This window comes from Equus quagga, unplaced genomic scaffold (genome assembly GCF_021613505.1).
Source record: "Equus quagga isolate Etosha38 unplaced genomic scaffold, UCLA_HA_Equagga_1.0 HiC_scaffold_447_RagTag, whole genome shotgun sequence".
Taxonomy (NCBI): Eukaryota; Metazoa; Chordata; class Mammalia; order Perissodactyla; family Equidae; genus Equus; species Equus quagga.
In genome coordinates, this window is record NW_025793810.1 from 50,410 (window position 1) to 66,533 (window position 16,124).

The 16,124-nt window shown below is 46.4% G+C and overlaps 1 protein-coding gene across 1 annotated transcript in view; it reads right to left on the reverse strand.

Annotated features, from left to right (window-relative positions):
* Nucleotides 1-1,910: 1,910 nt before the first annotated feature.
* Nucleotides 1,911-16,124, reverse strand: part of LOC124232314 (aldehyde oxidase 2-like) — a 52,007-nt gene continuing 37,793 nt past the window's right edge. Inside the window, exons 24-26 of the mRNA XM_046649272.1 lie at nucleotides 14,716-14,883; nucleotides 5,389-5,464; nucleotides 1,911-3,455 (exon numbers count right to left, since the gene is read on the reverse strand). Of these exons, the coding sequence (XP_046505228.1) occupies nucleotides 5,411-5,464; nucleotides 14,716-14,883 (222 nt within the window). The 3' untranslated portion in view covers nucleotides 1,911-3,455; nucleotides 5,389-5,410. The remainder of the gene's footprint in view (nucleotides 3,456-5,388; nucleotides 5,465-14,715; nucleotides 14,884-16,124) is intronic.

Sequence of the window (16,124 nt, forward strand, 5' to 3'; positions counted from 1 at the left end):
GAGTAAAACGCAGTCCCTGCCAGCAGTCAGTGGGCCTTTAGTCTAGAAAGGAGGATACACATGCAGACAAATAGATGGTGTGACGGAAGAACCAGGTACAATAAAAGAGGAAGGGTCCCTTCCACCCCAAAACTGGATCTGTTAGCCTCAGCAGGAAGGTTTATTGGCATTGTACAGAGTGCCCTCAAATTCGTATCCACCTGGAACCTCAGAATGTGACTCTCTTTGGACATAGGGTATTTGCAGATATACTTAGTTCAAATGAGGTCATACTGGATTAGGGTGGACCCTAAATCCAATGATTGGTATTTTTGTGAGAAAGGAGAGTTGGACACAGACACAGGGGAGAAGGCCATGTGTCGATGGCTGCAGAGATTAGAGTGAGGCAGTTACAAGCCAAGGAACACCGGGAGCCAGCAGAAGGGGCGAGGAAGGGTTCTCCCCTAGAACCCAGGGCCCTGCCAACACCCTGACTGCAGACGTCTAGCCTTCAGAACTGTGAGAGAAGAAATGTTCAAGCCACGCAGTTTGTGGGATTTTACGGCAGCCGTAGGGAACTGACACAATTGGAAAGATACTGGCTAGCTTGCAGAACTGAGGGCAGAGCTGAAGAACAGGCCTTGAGGTACATGGGGACAGGGGTACCTCTGAGGGTCTCAGCATCAGAGCTTGTGGACATGCTCTGCACATCTCAGACGTCCAGGCAATCTGCGTACCTCACTCAAGAGTCCAACTCTCAGGAGAGAGACTCTGACCTGCCTTATGCTGTGCCCTTCCCAGCAGCCCTCCTGGAACATGGAGTGGAGGACAGGTGACTTCCCGAAGGAAAAGACCCCAGGCAGATAAAAACAACAGTGACCACTGCACAAAAGATAGCACAGTCCTTTTTGGAAGAAGAAACCGTCTTGTTGAATGCCGCTCTTTTACCCAGTGAGGGCGGTGGTTAGAGATGTTGAGAAAGATTCTCCTGGCAGCTGTGTGCAGGATGGTTTGGAGAAAGACCAGCTAGACAGCTGGTGACATCATCTACATGTGGCATTAAGGGAGTATGGAGCGCCTGTCCTGCCCCAGTGGCTGTGCCAAGGAAAGAACAGTCTTATTTTGCACTCGGTGATATCTTAATATCGACTCATTCAAGGTTGTACAGAGAGACTGAGAAAATGCCTTTATTTTCTGTCTCCAACTATTTCTGCCTAATTTTTAAACTTTTTTTGCATCTTATAAATCAAAAAGCCTATCTTTTTGCTATTTGTCTACCCAATGACATAAGACAGATCAAGCGTTCATTTTTGCTGTTCCAAGGGTGGAGCTGGGAGCCGGTTGTTTTTCCTTAAATGAGAGAAAACCCACTCAGAGAACCCAGACTCAGAAGGCAGAAGTACAAATGCCTCCTGTGTACCCAAGACCCAGGGGGAAGAAATAGGAGGACCCATAGAGCCAAGATGAGCACTAAGGGTTACCGTTGCTCACTATTACTAGTGCTGGGGGACTGCTGACACGGGGAAGGGGGTGGATTGCTCACTTTGTTCAGCAGGTGTAACACAGGGGCAGGAGCCAGGTGCTCGTCCTGTCTCCTTAGACTTCCTCTAACATCCCATTTGGCCTTTGTGTTCCATCCATGTGTGGGACCAGCTGAGAGTAGCTTTAATCTTGACAAAGTGGCTGGGTATTCTGGGGCCAGCTATTCCTGAGAAACAGTAAAAGTAGCTAATAAAAATGGTTACACTCTGTGTTTGTGTGAAATTGGCCGGATTGGGATGCTATGAGAGTAAGTCTTTGTACTGTACACTTTTTTGTATTTTTGAACTGTGTGAATGTATTACTTATTAAAAAAAATTTGGTAAGTTTCATCCTTTACTAATGCTTATTGAACCCAAAGAACAGGTTTTAAGTGGGTGGTTTCAAAAGAGTCTTTTTAAAAAAGTACTTTATTGATAGCCATGCCATTCAGATTTTTGTGCATCAACTCACATGAAGAAATTTTATTCAGACCCTCTATCTTTAGTGCTTTGTAGTTCTCAGCCATGACAAATGGAAAATAAATGCCCAGTAACCATCCTTAGCCCTATAGACCAAATTTTTAAAAATGCAAATTATATTTACCATCATTCAAAATTATATAAATGATAAAACAAATTTCACATTCATATTAGATTATCCAGTTAAGGATTTTATTCTCAAGAGCCAAACTTTTATTACTTTCACCCTGGATACTCCTATCAAGTTCCCCAGCTCTTCTGCTCACGTAAGCAAAAATCTTGCGTAATTTTTGTCCTGCCCATGACCCTTCGGTTCCTGTCTCCTTCCTCTTTGTGCTCCTGTCCCACTTCCTCCCTTGGACACCTGTGGCCTAGTGGAGCCTCCAAAGTCAGCGGATGGGCCTCTGGACAGCTGTGTCCCAGTCGCTCCAATCAGACGTGCTCATGATGACCTTCCGCCTCCTCCAGGCTGTACCACTTGCCTCATCTTTGCCTTCCCTCGCCCATAGCAAGCGCTCTCAGCGCAGCCTCTCCCCCTTCATTCACTTCGGGAGTCCCTGGAGATGGAGGCCTGGTGAGCCTCCTGTGAATTCTGGCTGGTAGACTGGCAGTTTACCCCTGACTTTCTGCTTAAATAAGGCCTAATTCATATACTGATTTCTCCTTCTCTGAAGGCCTCTAAAACTCAGATTAATGGAATTGGTGGATCCTGCATGTTTTAAACTACAACGTAGGGCTGATTATAATTCAGAATTCTTTTGCTGTGTATCACCCACTTCGATATATGGGAAACTGAGCAATCAAGTATTTCTGGAACTCTGATACCATGGCAAATGATTTCCATAAACACATTTTAAAAAATAAAGGGTTTTGAGATAATACATTGAAAATGGTTTACATTGCTTTCTCCCTCCAAATTCCAAAAGAATGCTAACCAGTTGAATAGCTGATCCACAGGAGGAAAATACCACTCCTTTTCTGTCAAATGTGCATGCACAGACCCATAGCTAACCCACAGGGAAAACACGACAGAAGAAAACCCTGTAGAAGTCTTGTGGTGTTGGCGAGCTGTGGCCACAGAATCAAACGTCCCTGGGAAAAGGAGTCACATGTTGATCTAGGGGAAGGGTCTTCACTCTATGACTGTAATCCATGTCACCAGTCCAGTCTGATCGGAGGGACACAGAAAGAAAAAATTCCCCCTTCCTGCAATATTTCCATGACATCTTCAGAGAGAAATCAGCGTTAAATCAGCACCCCTTCCATGGATCTCGCAGTGTTTGTCCCGTCACCTCTAGGCTGGAAAGTCTAAGCACATAATCTGTAAATAATGATTTATCTTGTTCACAGAATCAGACATGAATAATGATCCTAAATTTTGTCATTTCTCTTCCACAACAGTAAAAGAATATCAGTTTGGAGTCCAATTAGGATTAACAAGCCGTCTTTTTAAACACTTGTGAAAAACTGCAACACCTGGAAAAAAAGAAAGATTAACTACAAAACTGTGTGCAAATCCCTCAACTTTTGCGTATGAGGAGAACAATAAGTAGTTGAAAACTTGGATCGGAGGCTTTACGGGTTTGAATAAGGATAGTTAGGCAGTTACTCATTTTCCCTTGGCCTCCATGTCTTCGTGTATAAAGGAAGAAGCTTGATGAGATCAGAGGTGTTCACGCATTTTTAGCAGAGGTTTAAAATGTTTCAGGGACACACACACTAATAGATTTTAGTGTGGTATAAATTTAATATGGCAATGTTTAACACTTGGTAATAAAGCAAATAAATGAGAACAATTATGCTACTTTGAAGAAAGCAAAAACTTGAAATTACAGGTAAAGAACAGTTAGACTCAGAATGCAATTTATATCTGCCTTTGTTTTAATTGCACAGCATGGAGAATATTCTGACACACAAATAGTTGTAAGTGGTAAAGTGGCAAGAGGTTTTTGTGGTTTTGTTTTTTAAATTTGTCTTGCAATCTGAGGATAGTCATTACTTTAAAGTCTGTGCAAAAACTTGACAACCTGGTTCATTCCCTGGTGGTCTCCACTTTGTTAAACGGCATTTATCGCATCTGAGCGTGTGTGTGTGTGTGTTTAGCTGTCCTTTGTTGAATGCTGTGTCACGCACAGTGCTGTGCACTTTACATACCTTGTTTTACGTATTTACATAGGGATTAGGGTGGAGAGAGTAGAGAGAGAACTAGAATTAGACAGAGAACGCTTAAAGAGCTCAGGCATTCTGCCCTCCATACTTGGGAATGTGCTTTTAAATTACATTTTATAATTAAAGATATTTAAGAATTTTAAATGTTGCCTGTTTTTACTTTTGTTATTGTTGTTGTGAAAGGAGAAACAAAAAATCTCATCAATTATTTAGTCTGATTTAGCAAAAATATCAATGCAAAGTTGGTCTCATCTGACAAGCACAATGGAATTAAACATACATATGTTAATACTTGTGGGTCGTCTTAGACGTTTACTTGGAAAATTAGAGTTCGATGAACAAACTTTCTTTTCTCTTAATCTATGACATAGTTCTCTCCTGCTGTCGGTTCTTCTGTCGTTGCCTATTAAGAGTGCAGAAAAGCAGAAGTTTCTCCCAATGAAAATACGTTTCTTTTTTCCGCGTGCATTTCCCGGGAAGTTTTGGAGGCCATGCTCCAAAGCCTTCAGTGGTCTGCGTTTGTGTTGAGCAGCAGTGAAAACTGCAGCAGTTGAACTCAATGAACACAGGAGAGAACTCTTCCGGCTAGCACTAGTTACTTATAAATGCAGTAATCAAGAGATTTCAATTTGGGGTTTTGCACTTAAGTTGTAAGTGACTTTCAAAAGAATCAGGGAGTAGGATCTTCAAAATATCTTAATCTGCAGCATTCTCATTTTTTTTTTTTTCAATTTTAAAAATAAAAGGAGGGGCCGGCCCTGTGGCTGAGTGGTTAAGTTCCCGTGCTCCGCTTGGCGGCCCAGGGTTTCCCGGGTTTGGATCCTGGGCACGGACATGGACCACTCCTCAGGCCACGCTGAGGTGGCGTCCCACATAGCAGAACCAGAGGCACTCACAGCTAGAAGATACAACTCTGTACTGGGGGGCTTTGGGGAGAAGAAGAAGGAAAGACAAAAAAGACAGGCAACAGATGTTAGCTCAGGTGCCATCTAAAAATAACAAAAATAAAAGGAAAGGAAAAACTGCTGTGTTGGGTAAAACACCCTGGGCTTCCTTTGTCAAAATCCACAGCCATGCGTGTTTAGTGTGAAAGGATTAAATGTTGGGTGAGATTTAAAAATGAAGCTTAATTGACACACTTGAGCAATCCTGAGGTTCCAGGGAACACAGTTTGAAAGCCACTGGACTGGCTCATCTATTTTCCTTTTTGAGCAATTATCTTTCAGCTTATTGATCTTACCTGTCAGGAAATGACAGCAGTGTTATGCTATAGGGACAGACCAAGGTTTAAATGTCTTGGGGTCGTCTCTTGGGATCTAAAAAAGCAAGCAAATGAAATACTTAATATCATAATATCATTGCAATATTTCACCGGGAAAGTTTTATCAAATTTGTAGGTTTTGATAAATTTCTCATAGGAGGAGGCAGGATTTTCCTGGGGAGTGGGACCATACCATTCCTTTCAAATGACAACTCTGAAAAGACAGTGGGTCGGTGTTGTGATGGCTACTGTGCTTAACGTTGACAAGTAAGCGGGCACTTCGATTAGTTAGCTATCTATGTGTGATAGGTACGATCACACATACCTATCAGATGTGAATCCAAAGAATTATATGTCCTACATACAATGTTTGGGAGGCAGGACGGAAAGGGGAAAGTGGTCCGGCTGGGAGCTGTTGCTTGCGAGGGAGCCCACAGACCTGGATTCCTCCGCAGTGGCCTGAGAGCAGCCCCGTCTACACTGTCAGCCAAATGACTTGTGTGGCACGATGCCCTTGCTAGTTAAGCCCCAGTCTCATTTCACTATCCCGGGTAACAAGCCCCGAGATTTTGACTTGTTGACCCTTCTTCCTTGGGGCCCTCAATGCCTGTCTCCTCTGCTGGGAATTCTCCCTATTAGGTTTGGCAGAAAAGCAGAACATACATGCTTCCCCTCCACTGTTGTCACATTTTCATTTAAAGGGTTGACTTTTAGTTACGAAGGTGTTAAAAATAAAAACTTCTCATAAATAATGGAAAGCTATGAAGATTTTGAAAGGCTTTTCTCCTAATATTTATTTCACAAAAATATAAAAAGAAGAAAAAAAAAATCACCCAACTCCTAAGGGTCAGGATATCTCCCTGAGTTCTATTCTGACTGTTTGCTCTTCATCTGTACTGACACGTAAATAGAGGCCTAGTTGGCCTCTCAGAGGGACTCCCCTTGTCGCGGCTCCGCTGCTCTGCGGGCTGGTGGCCATCTGACTTAGAATGCGCCTGTGCCTGTCCCACCGGGGCTGTGCTGGACCCCGGACAAAGCTCCTCAGTCTAGGCCGAGGTGGATTCAGGTTGACTCTTCTGCTAAAGGTGATGGGAACTTTCAGCCTCTTCCAAAACATGCTTCCTACTCTTTTCCCTGGCCCCGGGCTCCTGGGGTCCCCTTCTGCTTCGGGACTTAGACTGATCCTCACTCTCTTGCTGTCCTGGCCTTCTTGAGTCTCACCTTCTCCCTGGCTCCTTGGGTGAGGACACAGCTTTCTGGTTTGGTGTCCAAACCCCAGTCCTGGGACTTCAGCTGCTCTCCATCCGCCTTCGGTGTCCTCCTTCCCTGTACTTTCTCTCTCGCTTGGTGCCGTCATCTCTGTCCTCCTCACTCCTCTCCGTCCCTGGTTGGTGCCTGACAGCTCAGATTAAGGCAATATACTCACTATGGTTGTCAAGACTGATTCTGCTTTCAGCTAAGTCTCTGCTTCTAAGATAACTGGGCCAGGCTCCTTAGCCTCAAGGCCTAGCGTCAGTGGCAGCTGCCATCAGTCTGGGACTCTTCCTCCTCCTCATTGTGCAGAAGAGCATTAACTCGGCAGGGCTGGGTCGTCAAATCCTGCACATTCCCAAGAAAGGTTCAGCCCTTGACCAATGCCTGGGAGATAATACCTAAGCCAGTGAAATCTCCTGTGTGAGAAGAGTGTCTTTGTTCACCTGGGGCCTTGGGCCACGTGGTTTCATTTGACCTCCGGAAGGGCTGGACACTGAGTAACTAAGGTCAGCTATGCACGTGACCTTATGCCTACGTGACTGATCCATAACACGAAGCCTGGATACCAAGCCTCAGGTCAGCCTCCCAGGTTGGCAATACTTCGTGCATCTTCTCACACATTGTTTCTGGGAGAATTAAGTGCTGTCCGTGTCACTCCACTGGACCGAGGACAATGGAAACTCGCGCCTGGTTTCTCCTGGCCTCTGCCCTATGTGCCTTTTTCCTTTGCTGATGTTTATCTGTATCCTTTCAGTGTAATCAGCCGTAAGTATGAACGTAACAGCTTCTCAGTTCTGTGAGTCCACCTACTGAGTCACGGGACTTGATGGTGGTCTTGGGGACTCCTGACTCAATCATCTTCATCATCAGCAGCAGCATCAATGCATAGTGACCACTTGCTACATGCGACACCTGCTAAATGCTTGTCATGGGTTATCCTCTTCAAACCTTATAAAAACGCTGTGAAGGGGCTGGCCCCGTGGCTGAGTGGTTAAGTTCGCGCTCCGCTGCATGCGGCCCAGTGTTTCGTCAGTTCGAATCCTGGGCACGGACATGGCACTGCTCATCAGACCACACTGAGGCAGCGTCCCACATGCCACAACTAGAAGGACCCACAACGAAGAATACACAACTATGTACCGGGGGGCTTTGGGGAGAAAAAAGGAAAAAAATTTTTAAAAATAATCTTAAAAAAAAAAAAGAAAAAACTGCCAGTGGAAGAAAAATATGAAAAGAATTGGTTTTCACAGCCTGTTAGCGTGCCAATAAAACCTGGTCCAAGACAGCATACGAGGCAGGAGGAGAAGAATGCAGTGAAGACCAAGAGAGTACACACCCATCTGTGTGTGCGCGTATGTAGGGTTGGGTGTCTGTGTGTGCACGGGTGTCTCACAGGAAGAGGACGATAGGCTCAGCATTCTGAGGAAGGCGCCACCACAGCCTCCGCCCTGTGTGTCTCCTGAGTGGCGCAGCGTGCGGCTGTTCCACCGCACAGAAGCCACGTGACTGAGGCGTGTTTGTGCTGCTTTCAGGCCCCGTGATGATCTGGGGCTTAGCTTTCAGCACAACAGGCTGGAGACTGCATGTTTCTACATGTTGTGGGGGTAGGTTCCAAAACTATAAGGAAATAGAAGGCAATCTTGTGAGACTGACAGTACATCTCCCCCGGCTCAGAGAAACGCCAGGCCGTGCGCAGCACACGGGGTTGAGGACCTGCGTTTGGGGTGCACCAGCCGAGCAGCGTCAGTGAACCAGGCTGCCTGCAGCACAGGAAATGCTCACACGCCTCTCCTCCTGCATCTGGCAGGAAGGGCTCCCCTTACGGAACTCAACAGGTGGCACTTTTAATGCTGCCAACTTTCACTGAGCGGGGCGTCTAGAAATGCAAAAGCAGCGGGGAGGGAACATGACACACGGGGATGGTGAGCTGGTGGCCACAGGGGGAGAAGTGTAGGTGGAGGGAGGCTGCAGAGGGGGGAAGCTGGAGGCCTTCAGACACTAGACGCTCCCCAACCTTACAGAATAACAGGGCAGGACAGGCTTGGCTGTTTGGAATTGGGTACTGGTCTAGAATGAGGGACTTTTCCCCATTAAGTTACTGTAAACTTAAGCCTCATGCATGACATAGCCATATGTTGTGGTTGCAAGGATTCCTTATGAGTCAGCGTTAGAAAGCTGCCTCTACAAAACATGGGCTGAGCTGAACTCGTTTACAAACCTGTTTCCAAGCTGAGCTGTCTGATTTTAGTTTCCAGGGAACGGAAATTGAATCTGCTAATTGGGTTTACCTGGCCTCCCACTCTGGCAGCCCGCACACACCACGTTGTTGTAGTTATGGTACTTTTATACATACTTTTATTTTTTGGTGAGGAAGATTGGCCCTGAGCTAACATCTGTGCCAGTCTTCCCCTATTTTGTACGTAGGATGCCTTCACGTCATGGCTTGATGAGCAGTGTGTACGTCCTCGCTCAGGATCTGAACTGGCAAACCCTGGTTCCCTGAAGCAGAGCGCAAACTTAACCTTTACTCCACAGGGCCAGCGCATCATACATACTTTTTGCTGCTGGTGGTAACAATGTAACAAAGTTTTTGTATTTGTCCTACTGCCAAATTCTCCAGAGCAGTATTTTTCTAATTTTTAAGGCTGTGGAACCCTTCACGTCTCTGAATCCTAAAGATCTTTTGAAAAAAATGAAATCACCGCTTCTAAGGAAAAATCCTAATTTGAAAGTGTTACTTAGGTATTTTCTGGATATCTCTAAGGGAAATTTTCTTTTTTTTTTTTCTTGTGGAATTTTTGATGACTATACAAAACACATTTTCCAAGAAATACATTTTTCTTCGTCTCATCACCAAAAAGGAAATTATGCATAGAAGTGATGTTTCTGGCCGCATCTGGCTGAGCCAGGCTGCTCTGCTGGGCTCAGAGCAGAGACCACCACCAGCAACACTGTTCTGGCCAGGCATTACCCCCTGAGAAAGGGCCCCTGGAGAAAAGCAACAGTCAACAACTCTGGTCAAGGTCACCAAAGCAACACATGTAGGAAACTCTTGATACAGTAAATGCTGTTCAAATAGTAGAACCTTTTGTAACAAAAATGTTCTGGCCTTACCCTTCTTGCCAGTGCCTTTTTGCTGAAGCTTAAAGCTAATTGTCTGTGAAAATGGGGCTGCTACTCTAAAGGGCTGCTTCTCCTGCCCTCAGCAGGTGAACTTGACTTCACGCCTTTGGGAGGGGCATGTTTTGAAGAAGGTCATTAATAGCTCCGGATATTTGGTGGAGAATTCACCTCTCATATTTACAGAGGGACTTGTATTTACACAGTATTTTTATATGCATTATTTTGTTTAATTCCAAAGGAAAAGTACTGAGAGTTTGACCCTCATTTCTGTTTAAGAAATAGACCTAGGCAGGCTGTTATGTACCTTACGGTTATAGGGAGTTATTAAAAGAGGAGGTTTTGGACTTTCCGATGTTCACCTTCCAGTACAGGGATCTTCTGACCTTCTCACTCTCTTATTTGTCAGAACAAATCGTGTTTTGACAACAGTATTCAAAGGTCAAATACAGAGAGTGTTAGTATCTATGTTTCTCAAAAATGTTTTTTTTTTAAATAGCGCAGTATGGTATGCCAGTGTCAATTATATATTTCAGCTAAAAACACTACGTGGTGGTTTGATCAAACGTAAATTCTGAAACAGGCTTGGATTTTTTCCAAGACGTGTTAAGAGCTGGTCTGTGTGAGCTGCCAGGCTATGAGAACTCTGGGAGGCCTGCTGTGAGAACAAATCGTAATTTCTAAAGATCTGAAGAGGCACATCTGGAGCATAATGGAGGCTGGTTGCAGGAGAGCTGCTGATTGCAAGGAGGACTATGCAGGTTCAACCCTGCCAAGGGGGAGAGAAGTGGTGTGGCCACAAATGGCTATTTCTCTGATCCCTCTGCCAGGGAGAACACCAACAGCAACCTTTCAGTTACAAATCGGTTCTACCAGAGAGGCAAGATCAGAGAGTTACAAAGAAGGCCATTTATTTGTGATCCCATTGAGACTGCCACAGGGCCTTTGCACTAGCCATTCTTTGCCTGCAACACGCCATTACCAGCTTTATGCTTGCTCCCTCACTTCATTCAGGCCTCGGCTCAAGAGGCCTGAGAAACCGTCTCTAATAAACTATTTAAAACACTCCAAAATAATCTCTATCACATTCCAGCCCTACTGTTCTCTGTCGCTTCACAGTATTATCACCACCTGGAATTATATGGTGTGTTTGCTTGTTTACTGTCTGGTTTCCCCAATAGAATGTCAGCCACATGCAGCAGATTGACTGGCTCCCTACTTCTTCAGTTGCCCCGCAGTGCCTGGTGCACGGAAGGTGCTGAATAAACACGTTAGATGAATGAATGATTGCACGATGAATGATCCAAGCTGGGGCCACACCTGTGACCCCTTGACTTCAAGGAAAGGTGAAGGCTAACTTAGAAAAGTTTCGTTCTATTGACACACAGGGCTAACCAGCGTCAACCAAGCCCTTATAATTTACAGTGATCGTCTGTCTCCCCCGCTGCGTCATCACAACTGGAGAGCGGGCGCCTGCGAGTCTGGCTCCCCACCACACGCCTGGTGCCTCACACTATGCAAGAAGGAAAGCATCACGTTAATTTCTTGGATTTGGTTACAGTAGGAAAGGTGAGCAGGGGTCCAGCAGGTAAGGAAAAGGAAGAAGACGGTTCCAAGCAGAGGGCAGAGCATGACGAAGGTCTCCGTCCTTGATGCGAGGAGCAGACCGCAGAAGGCAAGTGTGCTGGCTGGAGAGGGGAGGCGGGTGGGGCCCCATTGGTGGCTGGAGGAGTGGGCGGGGCCGGCCATGCTGGACTTGGCGGTTTGTAGGCTTGGCAGGGCAAGTTAAAAAGGTTTATCTTTAAACTATGAGCAATGGGAAGCTTTTCGCCTTTGTGTCCGTGCTAGAGTGACATGATCCTATTTGTCACCCCGCAGATGTCTGGCGGCAGCGGGTGTAAGGAGACCACTGGGAGGCGGCCTTGACGCAGCCTAGAGAGATGGGAGGTGGGCCCGGGGTCTCTAGAACGCAAGTTCCACGAAGGTAGAGATGGCTCCTGTTCCCTTCACTGCTGAGTTCCTAGCACCCGGAACAATGCCTGGCACCTCTTACACACTCAACAAACGTTGGTTTAATGAATGAATAACACAGTGGCTAGAAATGGAGGAAATGGGCTCCTGTAAGAAACTGTTAGGGGTTAAAAGTAACAGGAAATGGGGAAGGACTGGCTACCGAGTAGGAGAGAGAAATGTCAGGCCAGCTCCGAGGGTTCTGGTTTGTGTTGCTATTTGGACGGAGGAGTATTGCTATTTCCTGTGACAGGAAGCAGCAGAAGAATCTATATTCTGTGTGTTTCTGCTCCTCTTTTTGTAAACTGAGAGTCCGAACTTCCTCCTCTCTGCTTCCCTCGGGAGGCCCCCTCAAGGCCGGCTTCTGGCACCCTCTGTGCTGGTGTACAGCTGAGGAGAGGGGTCTGGAGGCAAGGACAGAAATTCTCGGATCACTGAAGTCTGGTCAGGGGTTGGAAGACGGCTATATTCTCATCGTTTCAAACATACGTGAGATCAGGGGAATGGCAAGGAATATCATGGGGCAGGATAAGTCTGAGGGATAAACGGTCACTCTCAACATGGGCCAAGTAGCCTTAACAGCAGGAGGCTTATTATTAGGAACTTAAACGCTGTGCCCTGCCCCGCCTCCAAATCTTATTCCAGGGCTACGAGTAAAGACGAGTTTTGGGGATAAATGACCTTGGTCAGCTATTTTCTTTTTGGATTTAAGGAACTATTTTTTGAGTGATATTGCGTGGGAAAAGTATCTTCTCGATACAGGTTTCCTGTGAATGATATTGTTCAAATCTTTCTGCCGCTTGTGTCAGGGATATCCCAATTTTGTAAAATGAGTATATAAATAAGTTACATTGTACATGTCAACATATATGAATTAAAAGATGGTTAAAAGAGTGTGTGTGTGAGTATATGTATGAGTACACACTCACGTCAAAATGGCTATAATTTCCTGGTGAGAGGGATTACGGCTGATTTTAACATTCATCTTATTCTTTTCAGCATTTTCTAATTTTTCCATAATGGACTTTTATAAAGATAAAACAATGCATGTTACTAAAAGGAGGTTTATAATATCAAATCTAGATTATAACGTGAGGTGATGTTTAGAAAGCACGTATCAATTTATGAGTATTTTAGGAAATGTGAGATTACTCCCACACTGACTCTGAGCATTTGATTGACGGGTGTACAAATCAGTGGATGACATATTCAGAAGACATAATAAATTAGTCTGATCAAAGAAACCCTCAGACTGGGGAGAAAACATGGCTTCATCCCATGGACCAGGCAGCCGACAGGCTGAGCCGTGAATGAAATCAGGTGGTTCACTTCTTACCATTGCATGTGACAGAGGGACTTTGCCAGACAACTGGACTGTTAAAAACAGCCTGAAATCTTGGAAAAGAAGGGTGTCATTTCCTAGGAGCCAGGCCACTTGAAGACTGGAAAGGTTAAGCCTGGGCGAGAAAGGAAGATTGGAAGTATCTTTTCTCGTACAGTGTTTTTGCTTTCCCTGGTCTGCCCCCGTCCAGAAAAGGATGGTTATTACTGCACAACGGGATGGAGCACATGTTTTTAAAGGTCAGAACTGCCTACGCTTTTGGGGTTGATTCCGCGGTGACGGCGTCTCTAGTGCTGCTGGGAGGGGGCAGACACGGCCCTCCAGGCCACACCAGCCCGAGAAGGAGTTCCTGGGGTGGAGGAGAGCTGCTTTCCGGCCCTGGCCATCCGAGAGGGACTGACTTGGGCAGGTGACCGGCGTCACTTGCGTGCCAAGTGCAGTCAGTGGGGGTCAGCCTGAGAGGCAGCAGCACCCCGGGAGACTTGGCGGAAATACAGGGGCGTCGGTGTTGTTGGAGAACAAGAAATGGCGAGTTGGATTCGGAGATGGGAAGAGGACTGGGTCACGCAGGGGAGGGAAACGAATAACGACGACACTGCTCTTTAAGCAGTGCTCCTACATCCTGTGTCACACTGTTCTTTCGATGTCTGCCTGTTTTGAAGAGGTCAGTTAAGTATTCGGGCTTCTTTTAGTACAGACATGAAAATACAAATTTTGAGAAGTGTAGAATCAATTCCTTTCTCTCTAGGAGGCAACATACTGTCCTGAAGTCGAATGGCCTGGATTCGAATCTTGATGGTGGGCAAGTTACCATACCTCAGTTTCCTCAAAAGCAAAATGAAGAAATAACAGTAGCTCCCCGATGGAGCCTCAGTGCTGACTCGCGAGGTACCCTGTGTAGAACACTGAGCACGGTGCTCCGTCCCTGTGAACGGCCGCTTCTGTTTCGATTAGGATGCTAGAAGGGAGGCGCCCAGGGTGGACTCAAGGACTCAAGGGCGCAGCGCTCAGCAGGCTGGGCAGGCCTCGTGCACGTGGGGCTGCATGGCCCCGGCCCCTCCTGCCTGGCTGGGAGGCATCATCATGAACCGGAATCAAGTGGAAAAGCGGGAGCTGCTGATGAGGTCACGTGGTTGCTAAAGGGAGGCAGGTGTGTGCGCTCTGTTCACGGACCCGGAAAGGGACGGTATCGCATGCAGCCACGCGACACACAGGTCACTTTGGGTGTTTGTTTCTGTGGAGGGGTAGGATAGGTTAGGTAGGAAAGAGGGAGGAAATACAGGAGTTTGGTGAAATCAGTCAGTTGTTCACATTTAGCTATTTGCTTTGGAAGCATGATAAATTCTCCTACTTCAGGGCTGCTGAGAGGTCAAATTAAATGACAGATGGGGAAATGCTTTTTAAAAAGTTAACGGTACGTATACAAAAGGCATTTGTCTGATTTATTTCTATCATATAATTTGATTAGTTGTATCTTATAATTTGATCTGGCACAGATTAGGTTATAAATTTACCTAAGAGGCCTAAGAAGCAGGAAATGGAAAAGTCACTGGTTAGGAAAACAGACGAGAATCCCGTACCATCTCTGTGAAGCGATCGGCGCAGGCCATTCGAACCCGTTCTGGCGTTGCTGGGCTCCGCACCGTGAAGTCCTCGGCGATGTCTCTTTCTCTGCGTGCTGTGGCCACAGCATCAGCGATGGCGAAGAACACAGATGACCCCAGAAACATCCCAGACTCACCCAGGCCCTGCAAGAAAGTACATTTATTTCAGAAGCTTCTACACTAGACTACAAGCCACTAGAGGTCAGGAGCCAGGTCTTGTTCACCACTCTATCCCCAACTCCTAGCACAGAGTCTTGCACACAATAATGCTCAATAAATGTTTGTTGATGACTTACTGACTGAATGAAATTGGAGCACTTTTAAAAATCCCAGTCTCACCAGAACTTCCCATGCCTTTAGTCTTGTGTGCGTTAAATCTTTGTTCTATAGGAAAGTGATGTATGTGTGTATGTGTGTGTGTGGTGAGGATAGGAAACCCTGTTTAGAAAAGCTCTTCAGTGGATTGAACTGGCCAACTTGACGAGCAGAGAGAAAGATGCCTTGTCATAACGGTAGGTCAGGGAGGCAGGGGACACGAGAAGAAAGAGGAGAGACTTTGGCACCAGGTGATGGGTTGCAAGCCCGTCATCTGCAAGGAATCGCCAGGTGAGACAAATGGGTGATGCAGCAGATGAAGGACAATAAGGAACAGTGGGGATTATGGTGAAGTAGAGATACCCCCATGTCCTATCTAAAGGGGCAGCTGTTCTTCGGTTCTAGCTACTTGTTGCCTGCCAGGAATACAGCCCAAAATACCAGATCATCCAAATTTTCAAGAGAATTTAGATATTCTTATTTTAATGTAAAATTTCCTGACTTTTAAAAACACGGTGTAGGCTACAGAAAACACATCTGCAGGCTACGTTTGGCCAGTGGCTAGATTTGGCCCAATGTGCAACCCCTGAGCTAAAGAGCCACGTCAGAATCCTGGCCCTTCCTCTCCGCTTCTCTGGGTGAGATGGTCTCTCCGAGCCCCTGTCCTTTGTCAGTGAAATTCAGGCAACGACAACTCCCTGACAGGGTGCTGTGAAGTTCAGGAAGTGTGAAAGGACCCAGCACAGCACCTGGTCCCTGGCAGGTCCCTGTTACTATCACGCAGCACACTCCACAGGGCGCCTGCACACCCAGGATTTCCCTGAGGGTCTGCCTGTGAGCGGCTGGTCACAAGGACTCAGGGTCCTGCCGGCCCCGTTACACTTGGGGGGCCTGAAAGCTGCCCTCTGCGCTTCCTTTTGCCTTTTCCTCTTTGAGTGGCTTCTGGCCCAGGGAGAATCCAAAGGTGTTGCTGACCCGTGCCTGCCCCCACCCCCCCGGCCCCCATCACCATGCGCCCAGAGGAGGTTCCTGAGCTGAAAGTGGGATCCAGTTTGGAAATGATAAAACTC